The sequence below is a fragment of the Myotis brandtii genome, unplaced genomic scaffold (genome assembly GCF_000412655.1).
Source record: "Myotis brandtii unplaced genomic scaffold, ASM41265v1 scaffold668, whole genome shotgun sequence".
NCBI lineage: Eukaryota > Metazoa > Chordata > Mammalia > Chiroptera > Vespertilionidae > Myotis > Myotis brandtii.
Genome location: NW_005370597.1, coordinates 4,672,099 through 4,689,630, shown reverse-complemented (window position 1 = coordinate 4,689,630; position 17,532 = coordinate 4,672,099). Strand labels below are relative to the sequence as shown.

The 17,532-nt window shown below is 40.6% G+C and overlaps 1 protein-coding gene across 1 annotated transcript in view; it reads right to left on the bottom strand.

The window, feature by feature from the left end:
• ARHGAP26 (Rho GTPase activating protein 26) overlaps positions 1–17,532 on the bottom strand; it is a 409,256-nt gene that overhangs the window by 264,059 nt on the left and 127,665 nt on the right. Inside the window, exons 8-10 of the mRNA XM_014529049.1 lie at positions 17,113–17,242; positions 13,484–13,584; positions 10,074–10,168 (exon numbers count right to left, since the gene is read on the bottom strand). Of these exons, the coding sequence (XP_014384535.1) occupies positions 10,074–10,168; positions 13,484–13,584; positions 17,113–17,242 (326 nt within the window). The remainder of the gene's footprint in view (positions 1–10,073; positions 10,169–13,483; positions 13,585–17,112; positions 17,243–17,532) is intronic.

Sequence of the window (17,532 nt, the reverse complement as noted above, 5' to 3'; positions counted from 1 at the left end):
GTTTTAGGCATCTTATTGTGATTACACCTTAATTAAAAAAAATGTTTTTTTAAATACTATCAACAATAAAAATATATTTAAAAAATAAAAAATGTTTTTAAGTAACTTGGGCTCACCAGTTATCCTGAGTCTAGTGCTTCCTTGTTGTGTAAGCCTAGTGGACGAGTAACTGAACTATGCTATTCTTCTTTAAAATGCAAATTATAAGAATATCTACCTCATGGGGTTGTTGTGAAGGTTACATCATGGAGATGTATAAGGCATTTCAAAGGGTCAGACACACAGTAGATGCTCCCAAAATTAGTTATCACAGGGACACATGAGGTAGGAGGGAGGAGGTAGGATGGTAAGTGTGGAGTAGGATCAAAATTATGGAGGGACATGGGCACGTGTGTGTAGTTTAAAAAGGGAAAGAAAAGAGCCACAGGCACTTCTGATTCTCATGACCCCACCCCCAAAGCCCTCACCCACAGAGAGCCCTGAAAATCACACCCTACCACAAAGCAAGCCAGGCCGAGCGCTGACGTGACACGCAGACTCTGCCATTGCAACCATTTCCTCCTGAGTGAAGCATCCAAGTGCTCTTTTCCCCGTTATGGAATTAATGCCTGATAATTTATAAGGACAAAGAAGGAGCCTTGAGCCAATTCTAGAAAATCTGCCAAGGATTTCTCTAGATGAGAAAAGGAACAAGGGATAAGGAGCCTTGAGCCAATTCTAGAAAATCTGCCAAGGAGCTCCCTCTACCCACCAGATGAGAAAAGGAACAAGGGACGCACAATCCTTTCTAGAGCTCAAGCCCAAGATCCTACTTAAAAGATAGCACTTTATTTTCACTCAGAATCAGTCCTTGTTTACTGCTCTATCTGGATCAGCTTGAGGACTATGATCAAGAATCTGCAATTTTCTCTAAGCTGGCACCCCGCCTGTCACACAGGGGCGATGAAGAAAATAGTTATTCATCTATCACAGGGCAAAGTGCTACCCACCACCATATCTCCTCCAACTCTGGCCTCCAAAAACAGCCCACAGAAAGCCATACTTGGTTTAGCAACATATCTTGGAGCTGGGACCACTGATGTCAGCTCAGAGTCTTTTCATCAGCCAAGAACAAGCAGCATCACAACCAGCCCTGACTCCAGGGTTACTCGACAGCTTTCCTACTCTAATCTTATTCCTGAATCTGAGTCAACAATAGTGATCTCAGTGGCTTGGCAATTTACCCACTTCCTACTGGACAAGGAAATGCTATTACTAACTCCACCCCACTGAAACAAACACACTCAGAATCTAACAGTACTGTTCTTTCTAAATAAACCTCCAAAGAGCTAGAGTTTACTCATTCATAAGACTATAAATCTTCTGTTGGCAAGAGCTTGTTCTCAGCTTCCATCCACACTACAGTACATTTAAGGGTCAAGTTCAGCGTAAAAGGAGGATGGTGGCACCCACAGAAACACATGTTCTCACAGCCTGTGTTTGAAACCTGCCTCACTGTGTTTATTTAGGAAGAGGGAAATGATAAAAGCTTGGAGAATGGGGCTGCCACCCGCAGGTGAAAGGGCTGAGCGAGTAACAGGGAGAAGTGGTCCTTCCCTCCGAAATGCTCCTAGGAAACTGATTTCTAACAGATCCTGGACGAGGGCTCAAAGTTCAATAAATCATCATTTTCACAAACATATGGCAGATCTTCATTTACATAAAATAGGGCCAAAGCCAGGCAGAATAAACTTGAAGAAGGACATCTCTTCCATGCCTGCCTAAGAGACTGCAGGCTCAAATGTCAATAGAGACCAGGCAAGAAAGAAAGCAAAATGAGAAAAACTGGGTAAGAAGTTCTTCACTGCCCAAACAAAATGGGCTTGGTCTCATTTTCATTAAAACATGCAGTCTTTTGTGTGTGTTTTTTATTTTGCACTTCTACTTTCTGATAGAGACATAGGGACAAAGGAGTAGTTCCCTCTATGAGAAAAACAACAGTGCAAGGACAAGGCAAAGTGACAGCTGTTGCCTGTCATCACGGTGGGGAACAACAGGGAATGGTGGGGACTACAGCCAAGTGAAAAGGCCAAACCCCACCTAGCAGAAACATTCATCATTCAACTCTACAAATAGCTGATACATGGGATGGCAAGATCAGCATTTACAGATATTTCCAATTTTAAGATGTTGCTTCAAACTACTCAAGCCAAACCAAACATGTCTGGCCCACCAGTTTGCAACTTCTGGTGCCTGTGTCTGTCTTTCTCTGCCTCTCTCTGCCTGAGCTCCACTCCAGGTTATCATGGCAGGTTATAAAGTCATCTCATGCATGAGGACCAATAATGACGCATGTCTGTGTTCTTGATTAACCTCAAAGTCAAACACAGCAAAGCATCTCCAGTTCATCAACAAAGGAGGAACTTGGGATACTTTCCCATCTTTCTCAACGCTCAGGACCTAGTGTCATCACTGAAGAACAACATTAATCTACTCTTTGAAGATAAAAAGTTGACTCTGCACAAACTATGCATGCTATGAAATAATGAAAAGTCCCTGTCCACTACAGATCTTTGTACATGAGAAGAATATGTAACATGAGAACCTGGGTGGGATCAAGGTGAGAGAAAAAAGTGAGAGAGAAACTAGAAGTTGCAAACTGGTGGCCCACACACTGTGGCTAAGATTTATTGAGTGTTTATTATGGGTAAGCACTGTGCTAAGGACTTCATGAGCATTATCATTTATTTGTCACAATAACTATATGAAGTAACTACCATCACTATACCTCTTTTAAAAACTGATACTCAGAAACCATTTGCACAATGGCACACCGCAAGTAGGTGGCAAAGCCTCAGCTTGAACCTAGTCTGCCTGACTTTCAAAGCAAAGCCCACATCTTAACCACAATGCTGTACTGCCCCCAAGTGCATGCAATGTATGTCCTGAGATCCAGGGCTACCAGCTCCTTAGAAGCACCTCTCCCTCCCCCTATCTCTCTCTCTCTCTCTCTCTCTCTCTCCCACACACACACACACACACACACACACACACTCACACACACACAGTTTTCAGAATAGAAGACTTCTAATTAATTATTTAGAAAGGACCTAGTCCTAATGAATGAATGCCTCATAACCTATTACAGCCTACAGCACTGAACTCTTGGGAGGAAAGGTCCTAAAATAATTAGTACCATAGCAGTAATAACAATTTATAGAGTAAATATGGCCAATCACATCAGATAATTCCCTACATCTTTATTTTAAAGGAGACTGAAGTCACAAACCACCAGGAAGCCCAGACGAAGAAATCTTTGCTCATTAAGTTGCATGGTTCTTCCACATACCAGATATTGATTGAGTACCTATCACATGCCAGCCATAATGCTAGGCACTGGGGACACAGGAGTAAGGACATTTTAACACACCGCACCAGAAGAAAACATTATTAATTGCTGAGATGAGTAAGACTTGGGAAGAACGCAAGCACTTGTTACTATTGTTCGTAACAAACAATGACAAAATATTCTAATTCAGGAACTCTCCTAGTTCATTTAGTAATATTTTTTCATTATTACTAATCTATCTCGTGATAAATAGAAATCCACATAAGTAGAATTTACTGATTGAATTGTATCTTCTCTTCAGATTTACATAACAGAAAAATTTTGGTTTACATTTTTTTAAATAAACATTTTATATATAGAAATTGGAAAACAAACTGGTATACCAAATCAGTAACACCACAAATTTCACTATGCAGACTAAAGAATCAAAGTAAGGTTGACTCATTTCACACCACAGTCCACTAACAACCACATGCCATTCTTATTTAAAACAGAATCAAACAAAAAGTACTCTCTAATTATTAAAAAAATGTAAATGTAAATGACAAGTTCAAATGACAAAAATTCCTAGAACTTCTCAACTAAATTACTTTACAGAACAGCTAAAAAGCAATCCAGAAAGTATGATATTTCCCCCGGCTCTGCCCCCACCCAAGTCATGGAAGTCAGAGCAGTATAACACCCTCTGAGGAAGGAAAAAGCCATTTCCTCTCTGAAATGTCATTGGCATTGAGTCCAGTGCTCTAATCCAACCAGCAGGAAGGCAAAATCAAATATTATTTCAAACAAGGGGTGAGGAGGGGAGGGGAGGGGAAATTTGAAACCAGGAAAAATGGATTCATCTGTTGCAAAAGATAAAGGCGCATTGCACCATGAGGGCCAGGATTGCCTGGTTCTCAGCACACGGGGCAGCCGAAATCACTCCGCTGTTTTCTTCACCATCCTCAATACACCAACCCTGCAGCCAAGAGCCTGACACTTCAGGAATCAGGTGAAATGTAATGTTTACACAGAGGCTAAATTAACTACGCGTGCTTGCTTTTGTAGGAAAATGGGTATGAAATGATCCATCATGAATGGGTGGGAAGAAGGAATTTCTAGAGAAAGAGTGAGTCACTTAGAATACCTTTCTCTTGAGTAATATTCACATGATGATGTCTTCTACAGAAATCTACACACAAACACACACACACACACTGCTCTGACTCCTGTCAATGTATGAAAGACAGCTAATTTTCAACTGGACGCCTCGTGGTAACTAATACACATACAAAACTGCCATCTAGAGGTTGAGGACTGAAACAAAGTGTGTTACATAAGATGCTTCTTTTTGGAAAACACAATCTCACACTCACACAATCTCACAAAGACACACAAACAAGTGCATGCACACACATCACATACCAAACTGAAAGTAATAGCATTATTTTAACTTCAAAACTAGTATGGTTTCCTTTTGAGATCAGACATTGGAAGGAGCATAAAACTTTTTATCTTGTGCAGGAAATGTATTTGTAAATAACAAGTTGTCACATACATATTTTTAAAAATAGAATCTTCCCGTAGTAGCCCCTTTGCACATTTAATACACCTGTCTTCACTCTCAACTTACAGGTGAATAGAAAATTAATGGCACAATAAGTAAAGGAGCACCATCAGGATAGAAAAAAAATGGGCTCAAAGATACACCCACCAAAGCTAAGGTTCACCATAAAGACAATGAAGTCTCAGATTTTAGGGGAGAGAAAATTTCAAAGGCACAACCTTTTCCTACACAAGACTGCATCAGGGATAAATATTAATGCATTCCATCTTCAGAACAATTCTGCAAGATAGGTATGACAAGCCCCTTCTTACAGATATGGTTTAACCACCTGCACAAATTCACATGGTAAGGGGATGATCCCAAATTCAAACTCAGGGCTGCTTCGATCTTTCACCTGCATCATGCAGCCTGCTATAAAAGCATACTTGAAATAAAGGTGGTGACATATTAGTGGGTTTGAATAGGTTTTTCAGATCCTCCATAATCTTTCTAGCCTCTACTATCCTTACTTTAACCAACCTTCCATTTTCCTGGGGAGTTTTGTGCTATACAGACATGCAGATCATGTGTGTACTTGCTGAAGTTTTAGTTTAAATAGCAACTAACATGATTAAGCTCCTGTAGTCTCTTTCACAACAGTTCACCAAAGTCCCAAAGGAAAAATAATGTAACTCAAACATTGCATTACCATAGAAAAAATTAAACAGCCACATGCACACAGTGCCGTATTAAAAGCTGTATAACATGATATTATTCTGCCTCTGGAAGCAAACTACCTGAAACAGATATTCAGAAATGAGCAGAGGTATATAAAACATGCCTAATTAAACAACCAGCCAACCAACACAAAGAAAAGTTCACATACTATGCAAACACAAGATAGAGTGACAGTGGGTATGACATGCCTCACTGGGACTGGTCCTGAGGAAAGCTGTCCCTATATTAGTGGAAAGCTTGCAAAAGGAGGACTTCAGATTTGATTGAAAGAAAAATCAGATGATGACTTTTAAGAAAGAAAGTCCAATAGATTCATAATGCTTCATTAAACTTTCTATCTCCACTGTCGGCAGAGTCTCTGGCATATAATTCTACTAAATAAATGAGGGAGGGAGGAAGAGAAAGAGAGAGGAAATGAACTCAGGGTATTCCAGTCATGCCATCATTCTCTGTAAGAATGAAAGGTAAGGTCCCTCTGTTACATTTTACCCATAGCATTCTGGCCCTCCAAGTTTGCTGGAACACTCAACACACTATCTATCTATATCTATATCTATATCTATATCTATATCTATATCTATATCTATACCTTTAATTGCATGAGTGAGTGAGTGTGTGTGTGTGTGCACGCATTCTACCTTCAGAGGTAAGTTCCCTGAAGGCAAGGACTATGCTTGTCTTGGTCTCCATTACACCCCTAGCACCAAGTACCTAGATCACTTCTTAAGACTCTAAGAAGTTGTCCTTTGCTGCCACCTCTGGAGTGCCAATGCTGGGGATGGTGCCTCGAACATTCCACATAATATCTCCAAATGTATGGACCATTGAAGGTAACTAATCCTGTAAACAAGAAAGCATTCTAATCGTTTCCTTTCTCCAAGTATAAACACTGCCCCTTAAGAGCTACACTGATTCGGTGCATCAAAAAATAAGGCTTTTTTCCTATTATTTTCCATATGATTTAGTGACCCCTCCTGGAAAACATCTGGGAGAAAACAACCATGTGTTATTTAACATCTGTGAGAAATCTCTTAAAAATAAACAAATCCAGAAATAGTAGGAGATGACTACCACCAGGATCCTTTAGCTTAAACAAATATTTTCCTTACATTTGCTCATTAATATCCATGAGATGCTGCATGGGAGAGTTAATCATTTAAAGTGACTGAAGATAGACACTGGCAAGTGTTAGCAATTCACATGCCACTACCGCTAATTCACATGCTGCTTTTCCATGAAGTCCATTTTTTTTAATTTTTATTTTTCAATTACAGTTGACATTCAATATTATTTTATATTAGTTTCAGATGTACAGCAAAGTGGTTAGATAATCATATAATTTGCGAAGTGGTCCCCCCAACAGATGAAGTCTCCTTTTCACTCAGGAATTTTACATTAAACTCTCTCCAAAAGAGTTGAAACACTTTCAGGGAAAACATGATAAACCTAGTCTTTATTCAATTAGCCAATATAAAATATAAACCTTCAAATGCCCCTTGCTATCTATTAGAAGTGCTAGCCCTGGAAGGGGCAGTCTCTCCCTATTCAGAAAAGTATTTAAGGTGTCAAAACACCAAACTATATAGAAAATAAAAATTACAAGTACTACAACAGAACCATGTACACCAGTGATGGCGAACCTTTTGAGCTCGGCGTGTCAGCATTTTGAAAAACCCTAACTTAACTCTGGTGCCGTGTCACATATAGAAATTTTTTGATATTTGCAACCATAGTAAAACAAAGACTTATATTTTTGATATTTATTTTATATATTTAAATGCCATTTAACAAAGAAAAATCAACCAAAAAAATGAGTTCGCGTGTCACCTCTGACACGCGTGTCATAGGTTCGCCATCACTGATGTACACACATTCTGCTTATTAAGAGGAGATTTAGCAGCCTCATTCTGTACCCCTCAATTCATGACAGAGGAAAAGAGACAGCAACTTAGAAGAAATCAACTTCCCAAATCCACTCAGAATGTTGAATGTGACAGTTCTGCTCTCAGATTATAATTGGGACATGCAAAGCTTTTATGGGCACAGTAAAGGGGGAAGGTGGTATGAAATGTCAACAAGGGTAGAAATGGCAAGTTTTCACTGCCTAAAAAGCAACAGTCTACAACTTCTGGGGAAACATCTGCAGGAGAAAGCACAGAAAACAATTCAGCATCAAAAAACATCACTGAGCTTGCACCCTGTCTCACAGAGAGCTATAATGCAAGGCATGTCCTTTCCCAAACTGCCATGTGGAGGAACGACCATCTCTAGGAACTATACATCTGAACTATACAACTGGCTCCACTTCCAAACAAACACACTGTCTTCACTTCTTTCATGGAGGCCCACAATATGAATTCCCTGCTTTAGAACTGAGAAGAAAGATGTCTACAAGTGCTTAGAGCAACCTGATTTAAGATTTATTTAAAATCAAGAATAAGCAATTTTAACTTGACGCACACTTTTTACAATACCTCTGGGCTACCCCAAGTCAACGTACCCCTCCATACAACCCTTCTCCACTACCTTCCCCTCTCACATACCAAGCATGGTGAAAGCACCTGGAACTTTCTTTTCTTTACAAATTATATTTATATCTCTTGCATTTGGAGTCTAGTTACTTAACAATAAATAATAACAGTTAGCCCTGGCCAGTGTTGCTAAATGGTTAGAGCAGTGGTTCTCAACCTTCTAGCCCTTTAAATACAGTTCCTCATGTTGTCACCCAACCATAAAATTATTTCCGTTGCTACTTCATAACTGTAATGTTGCTACTGTTATGAATTGTAATGTAAATATCTGATATGCAGGATGGTCTTAGGCGACCCCTGTGAAAGGGTCGTTCGACCACCAAAGGTTAAGAACCGCTGAGTTAGAGACCAAAGGGGTCGCGACCCACAGGTTAAGAACCACTGAGTTAGAACATTGACCAGAGTGCCAAAGGTCGAGGGTTTGATTCCTAGTCCCAGTTTGGGATTGTGTGGGAGGCAACCAATTGTTTGTCTCTCTCTCTCATACACACCTCTCTCTCTCTCTCTCTCTCTCTCTCTATCCCCCCCTCCCCCACCTTACTCCCTCCCTTGCACTCTCTTTAAAAAGTAATGGAAAAAATATCCTCGGGGAAGGATTAATAATAATAACAACAACAATAGCTAATACTTGTTGAGCATTTATTATTTGGCATTCTGCTAAGTATTTTTATATGCATTTTCTTCTTGAATCCTTACAATTCTAGGAACTAGGTACTATTTCCATCTTAATTTTCCAGATAAGGAAATCGAGGCCCCTGAGAGATTAAATAACTTGCCCAAGGTCACATGGCTGCTGAACAAAGTCAAAATTTAGATCCAGGTTGCTGGAATAGAGAGCCAGAGTTGTAATGACTAAACTGCTAAAGAGACAGTTATTTCCATGAACTTCTCAGCCCAAAAGGGCATGTTCTCTGCCTGGAAGCTCCAGCAGCCTCCAGCAGCCACAGTGTAGACACACATCCTGGCACCAGTAGGGGTCCCACACCTGCCACATGCAGAGGGGCACACCCCAGGTGGTACTCCATTTCTGGATCCCCTAGAGCTGGGGCTAAGCGGCCACAGATAACGTCTCAAGGAGGAGGAAAGTACTGGCTTATCAAAATGGTGTGGCTTTTCCATTTAATAAAGGGGAGAAATTAAGTGGCATTACAGGAGAATCATGCTGGGATTTAAGGATCTTCCTGCTAGCACTGCTGATCTTGAACAGATAGCTCAAATAAGCTGAGCACATGGCTTTCATTGAAAGAATTAACCTGTTGCCAAGGAAAGTGTCTCTAAGAATTGGAATGTTGTCAAACTAGCTTAACACCACGAAATGGTACAACTTAATGAGACACTATAAATCTTGAGGAATAAAACACAGAGTTCTCTCTCCAAAGACTGTGATTTCACAAGTGGGTTGCTATTGTCCCTGGGTGGGCGCACATGCACACACACACACAAACACACACACACACACACACACACACACACACACACACACACGGGTAGGTGAAAAGCTGTAACTAAAAGCTGACATTTTTTTTTAATTGAGGAGAATGCCCCCCCCTTCCCTTTATGCAATTCCTTTTGAATCATTTTATTGAATTTTAAAAGTAAACATTTCTTTAAAGTAAACAAATCTCAAATAGCTGATACAGTCATGTTAGAGTCAGTTTTATTTAAACATCTATTCAACCTCCTGAGACAGAACACACATTCCTAAGACAAGGAGCCTTCACACTAAAATAAAACCAACCAACCAGCGGCTCAGTGCTGAACCTAAAAATGTGGGGAGGAGACACTGATCCTTAAAAATCAGCAACAAGCCTGAGTCTATTCCCAAATGAGTATTAAAAGGATGGAGAAGGAGAAGAGGGGAAGGAAAACAGGAAATTTTGACTGAATGGAAAAGATACTATATCCAAATTCAGTAGTATTTGTTCCTGGGAAAAGTGTGACAGCTACTCACCTGTCTACTGCTTCTACGTCAAAGCAAAACCTCTTCTCAATAGAGTCTGTTTTCCGCCGGATGCAGGATTTGAGAGTGACCGACTCGTCTTCTCCCTGTTAGGAACACACAGACCATCAAGATGAGGCCAGTTTATGGGCTCTGCTTCCCTCCAGAACAAACATGCCCCATGGACAGGAGTGATCATTTCCTCTTCTCAAACCTGAATGTTCATGACCACAGGAAGTAAATGGTTGATCATAAACCTTCTCAGATGGCTAAAATTTGTCAACCATGTTCTTCTTGGAGTCAAATGTCTTTAGTACTGGTAGATCATGATGGTCCAGCATCAACCTCTGTTACATTAAATTCTTGTGATATTATTTTAAATAGGCTTAATTTGTAGGTTTGACATGAGTCAAAACAAAATGACCTTGAGGTTTCCTCCCAACTCAGCTTTTTGAATCTTGGTTCAGTTGTCACTTCTTGGGAAAGTCAAATACTCTTACACATGTTCACACGGCACCATGTGCCTCTTCCTCCCTCAGAGCACTGATCACAGCTGAAATTTTCCATAGATCTGAGCAATGACTCAAATGACATCTCTTTCTTCATTGGACTGTAAGCTCCCTGAGGAAAGGGACTGTGCCTGCTTTTGCTTACTCTTGTATCCCCAGAGCCTAAACAGGCCCCAGAACAGAACAGGCACTCAACCAATGTTTTAGCAGATATATTGAGATATAACTAATGTGTAATAAATTGCACACGTTTAACATGTACAATTTATGAGTTTTGATGCCTATATACATCCATGAAATCATAACCACAATCAAGCTAATGAACATACCCATCACCTTCAAAAGATTCCTGCTGTCCCTTTGTAATTCATCCCTATACCAAGAAAACATTGAATGTGCTTTCTGTCACACCCTATAGATAAGTTTGCATCCTATATAATAAAGAGCTAATATGCTAATTAGACCGAACAGCAGAACAACCGTCCGGGCGACCTTCAGAATGACCTCCCGGATGAAGCCGGGGCTGCAAGGGCCAAGCTCTATGCTAATTAGACCGAACAGCAGAACAACCGTCCGGGCAACCTTCAGAATGACCTCCCGGATGAAGCTGGGGCTGCAAGGGCCAAGCTCCTTGCATGAATTTTGTGCATCGGGCCTCTAGTATTCTATAACTTTACAAAAATGGAATGCCCTTTTATGTCTGACTTCTTTCACTCGGCATAATTCTTTTGCAATTCATTCATGTTGTGCGAATCAAGAGTTTATTTCTTCTTATTGCTGAGTAGTACTCCATTGCACAAATGGAATGCTGTGGTTTTATCATACAGCACTAATTTCTTCTCTTTCTGTCATGTAAGAATTTGTTAAGGATCCTGTTTCTCCTGCCTGTCCCAATCTTTCTTTTTCTAAACTAGGGAGGAAGTTAGTAAACTTGCCTAGTCTGTTGAAATAATAGGAAATGTGACTGCATATGGTAAAACTAACCACGCTCTAATATCCGAATAGTACACAAAACACAGAAGACCTAGGAAGAGATAGTTTACTAGTATATTCACAGCCTTACATCTATTGGGTTTTACTGAATAGCTAAGATTAAGTTCTCAGATTGAGAACTGCTCCTTCCACACTGTGAAAATGAATGAGTATAAACGCCCAAATACAGGGGATTCTGACTCTGCTGATGTCTGACTATATTTCAGATTGAATGGACCTGGACCAGCTTCTACTTCGAAAGCTTATAGAGAGGTGTCCCTGGTAAATGGGAGGGAACAGGGGATCTATAAAATATTGTCAAATATAAGAAAACAGAAGATTCTGTTCCAAGGATGACCATATCATAACAAGAAAAATATATAAAGACAATGTGTTCAACTACCGATGGTTTTAAAAAAGTGGGGGATGCAGGTGATAATCACTTAAACAAATAAATGAAAAGTTAGAAGTGACAAAAACTAAGTTGTGTTACAAAAGCCTAAATTAAGGAGATTTGACCTGGTCAAGAAGGTCAGCAAAGGTTTTCCTGGGCTTGGACTTGACGGATTCATGAGATAAGACCAGCCTTGGGGATGAAGAAGAGCAGGTGGAAAAAACCTGTGGTCAGTCCTTGGGTCCCTAAAGGAACTGAGGGAAGCTAGTGTGGCTAGAATTCCAGAGCAAGAGGGAAAGTGGAATGAGAAAGGGTTTGAGGGATGCAGCGGCAAGATCATGCAGATTGTGGTCTGTATGCTGAGCGCTGTGGGGAAATAATGAAATATGTCAAACGAGGGAAGGAATAGGGTCAGCTTTGGGCTGCTGCACACCTCCTGCAGAGAGGTGCCTCCTCTCAGACTGCAGGATGCAGGGAAGTCTCTCTCACCAGAGAGAAAAGATGGATCACATACTAGTAAAAGGGAAATGCATGCAGTGAGTACGCCCAGGAAAGGAGAAACCCTGGAGCACAGCAAGGAGCTCCCAACGCAGTGACCCATGGAGCCTGATGCAGCCTGACTGAGTTCCAAATGTGGCCACAAGAACTCCAGCCCACCCACTCTTCACACTCCTCCTCCCACTGGGAGGCAGTGTCTGCATCCTCTCCCACTGATATTAGGTGGATTGGGCGGGCTTTTGTGACTGTTTCAAAAAAACAGATAGGACAAAAGTAAGGTAATATGACTTCGAAGAGTAGGTCATTAAAAAGCAATGCAGGCTCTGTTTTCGTTGCTGGAATATTCACTCTTTAAACATTTAGCTGCCCAGTGGCCACCATGCTGTGAGGAAGCCCAAACTAGCCCACACAGAGAGACCAGATAGACGGGCCCTGAGACTCCAGAGAAACAGGGAAGAGAGGAGGTCAGGAAAAAGAAAGAAAGCTATTCTCACTGGCCTTGAGCTGCTTCAGATGCTCATTGTTCCAGCTAGAGTCACCATCTGATTGGAGCCCCAAGAAAAACCCTGAGTCCAAACCACCAACCAAGTGCTCACCAAATTCCTGATGCACAGAAACTGTGAGAAACGCTAAGAAGATTGGTACTGTTTTAAAAGTTGCTCAGTTTGGAGGTGATCCGTTACACAGCAACAGATAACTGGAACAGCTAAGCTGCCAAATGGCAGCCCTGTGAGTATCAAGTGAGAGTGATGCAAATCAGTTTCACAGGGTGAGGTCACCCAAGAATTTCTAGCAGCTAAACACATTTGACACACTTAATCCTGCATATATGTGAAATACAAGAATCTTTCTTAGTTGTAATTTCTAATATAACTTAGAGCTAAGAATCATCTTGTGTAAGTTACTTTTTAGGGTACTATACCTCCTGGAACTACTGTATAAAAAGTAGGAAAATTAGAGTGAAATATTGGAGGTGTTACTTTATATACGCATTGTCGTTATTTGTTAGTCAAGCAAATCAAGCATGAAATTTAAAAAAATTAACTCACCCCCTTTCCTCCTGACTTTTGGTCAAATGGTACCATGGTGATCTGTTTGGAATCCCGCTGATATGTACAGTAGTGCTTCACCCAAGAGGTTCCAAAGTGACCTGCAAAGTAATATTTCCCATAAAACAACTACATATGTCCACTGTGTGCCGGGAAGACACACAACCCATAACCCACAATGCTCACCTACCCTTAACTTGTTTCTAGGGGCACTATATTCCCCACACCAGCTAGACTGGAACAGGCAGAAATCTGATCCCACAGACTGGAAATGGAGCCTACCCAGGGCTTTCCCCAGAGACCAAGGAAGACTGTTTCCCACTAAATGCTACATCCAATGGGTCTTAAAATGTAAGGGAAGTAGAGGTTCCCTGGGGAAATTAATTCACTTTCCCATCATCAATCTCCATTTGAAGTTTTCTGTCTCTCCCCTGACAGGAGTAAGATGACTGAGGAAAGAACACAGAAAGGCTCCTCAAAGTGCTTGTCACCGCTCCCATCTGCTGCAATGACTTCATGCTTCCCACACAGCTGCTCTGCGACTATGTGCACAGACAGACAGGAGACTCTGACCTACTTCCAAGCCCCTAATTTTCACGTTAGCAGAACTCAAGAAGACTGAAAAGCAGGCAAAGAAAATGCAGAGACACCCAAGATACAGAATGGAAGTAACTGTAAGTGCCCAAATGTAACCTAAGGACTCTCCCTCAAAATTATCCCTCAGGAAAGATGGAGATGCCCCCCCCCCCCCCGCCCCGCCTACAGTCAAAGTCTGACTAAGTCTCTGATTTTACCCAGTGCTTATTACTTTATTAGCCTACAAGGACCTCAGTCAATACTAGTTTAAATGCTTACAGAATCACATAACACAAGTTGTGAAAAAATAATTATAATATGAATAGAGATTCTGCAGACATTTAATCATTATTTTTCAGGGTGTGACTGACCATTATAAGTATTGGAGATTACTTAGTAAACTTAAAAAGCAATACGGTAAGTGTCTACATTAGAACATCAGAGTCAAATGAAAATACTAACCATTCTAATGTATCTTTTGTGGATTCAAGAAAAAAATTCAGTGATAGCACAACACAAAGATTCCAAAAGTGCTTGTATCTTGGACAATTTGAGCATCAAAACAAATAAGGACAGTACTGAATTTAGCCTATGAATAAAATGGGAATCCATGAGTCCATACTGACAACAGAAAGATAGATGGGTGAATGGGCAGATGGATGGGTGGGTGAATAGAGAGATAGTAAAGGAGAAAAGGAGGGAGGGAGGAGGAGGGAAAGACGAAGGGAAGGAGGGAGAGAGAGGCAAAGTGAGGTCACTTCCTTTCAATATACTAAATGGCAACTGATAAATGTGGAGGAGTGGGAGAGCTGAGAAATCACCATTTTGCAACCACCATAGTAAAGATCAGTTCAGGGAGGATTTTCAATGGAAGCTGAGTCTATGTGGGAAGTGGGTGGGGATATTGACGTGGTCTTAAGCTATTTCCCCACAGACTACTAATTAGTTACAAGGGAAAAATAGTGACTGTACAGGGAAGAAACCAGACAGTACCTTAACTGGGTAATCAAAATTTACATCACCACTGAGGGGCAGATGGCCACAGAGGAGAACACAGTGTTACCTGTGTAGGATATAACCAGGGACACATAATCTGAATCTAATCTTGAGGAAACATTAGCTGAACCCACACTGAAGAATTATATATATTCTTCAAAAATGTCATGTCATAAAAGACAAAGAAAAGCTGAGGAAGTGTTCCAGATAAAGGAAACTAAAGTCATAACAACTAACCACAGTATGAGCTCCTGCCCTGGAGAAAAACAAAATGCTGTGTAAGGGTATTTATATGGGGACAACTGACAAAACTGGAATAGACAGTGTCATTTATATTAACTATCTTATCAATGTTAAATTTCCTGCGTATGATAACTATGGTTACATAAAAGAATATCCTTATTTTTAGAAAACATACACTGAAGTAAAAGAGCATGGTATATGCAACCTGTTCTCAAATGGTTCAGAAAAAATTAAAATTGTGTGTGTATCTGTGACTGTGATGTGCACACACACACACACACCCATACAGAGAAAGAATGATATAACTGTGGGAAAATGATAAAAATTCATGCATCAGGCTAAAGGTCATACTGTTGTTCTTTACAGTATTCTTGAAACCTTCTTTAAGTTTTGCATTACTCCAAATAATGTTGCAAAAACTTTCCAAGAAAAAATAAAGATGTATCCCAATGATATGCTCCAGGCTACTGTGTTAGAGAAACAAAACGTGGATCCAATGATAATCAAGACATTAATGCTGAAAGAGCACGTGAAGTGTTTGAATAAAATTGTACAATATAATGTGAGAGTGCAAAAAAGCAATACTGATTTTACCTATGTAAGTGCATAATATTAATAAATTAAGTATTATAAGTAGACATTGGACTATATTTTTGCAGTCCTAAGAATTTATATTTTCAAATTCACCTTAAATTTGGGGGATAGATCTTCTCACTGGGCAAACAAGGCATCCCCTTACATCAGGCATATATGAAACACAGAACTAAAGTAGCTTGTTCCTACAAACCTCAACAAGCTGGTCCCTGTAAGAATAAGGAACATGAAGTTCTCATCACAACCAATGCTCCAGCCCCACTACTGCCCCCATTGTCAACAGGGAACAATTTTAAGCCCATGCAAATGTTTAGTAATCACTGAACAGAATAATCACTGAAACCAAGTGTTCTGCTTCTGCTCCATCGGGAAGCTTCCAGGATGAAGACATTTGTCTAACCCAAAATCAACAGAAGGACATAAAAGCACAAAATCAGGAAAAATCTGGGAGAAGTAATGTGTGCAGCCAAGAAAGCAGGAGTAGGAGACTAGGAGAAAAGCTATTCATTAAGGAAAACAATTTGCTATCTTGTCCCCCTAGCATTGCTTGCATGCATCAAGCCTGGGAGTGCACAGCCTCATCGGTCATAAAGCCTTCCCCCAGGCCTAGGGCATGAATTTGAATCATCACTGAACACTCCATGTCACCAGCATGTCTCTCCTGACATCGCACCAGTAAAGCAATGATGAGTCTTCTTCCTGGCTCTGGGAATGAGCTCTTGTTTCTACTTTTCATAAAATGTAAGTGTTGGGATGACTTGAGGAGAAGAGGGAAAGCACCATGGTTGTTTGGGCCTTGCTCAAACAAGTCTCAAATGAAAACAAAATCACTAAATAGGAAATCCCACCAAAGGATATGATTGCTAATGGAAAATTAGGTCTACCAGGCAAGATTTTCCCAAGTCTTCCATGCCAAAGGGATGGTGTTTAAAGCTAAACTAAGGGGACAGGCACCTCAAGAGTCGAGAGACATGAGGGAGAAAAGAAGCACCACTGAACCTCAATGCATTCCAGTTACAAAGAAAACAGAACACGTCCCTTGGCTGTAGACAAGACTTGTGGACACCACCCTCCCCCTAGGAAACTGAACTATGAAAATACTCTCATTCACCCAAACCTGTGTTTATAAAACTTTTGGCCAGGCACCACTGGACACACCCTTCACCTTGTGGGCAAAAGCATGAGCACACCCCAAGCTGTTGGTCGCCACAGGCACTCACGTTTCTCCTGAACATAGAGGTACCCTTCCATGGTGTAGGGACTGATGGTCTTGTGCTCAAGGGGATTCTCCTTCATTTTTTTCATCAGTGACTCCACTTCTGACCTGGTGCCTTCAAAGCGATTTCTTGTCTAGGATGAAAGAAATTATATTCAAATCAAAGAAATAAAACCCTCTTCCCACCTCTGACAATTCAGAACCTCAACCAATAGAATTCTTATATCTAAAAATCAGATCATTTAGTTCTAAAGTCAGCCATCTAAGAATTAGGCAAATATTCAAGAAGTTACTTTAGCCTTAAGGTCCTCTACCAGATTGTCTCTCAAACTCTAAGGACCATCAAAATCACATAAGAAACTTGGAGTAAATGTAAATGCCCAGGCCTCACTCCTAAAGATGAAATGAGTACCTCTGGACCCAG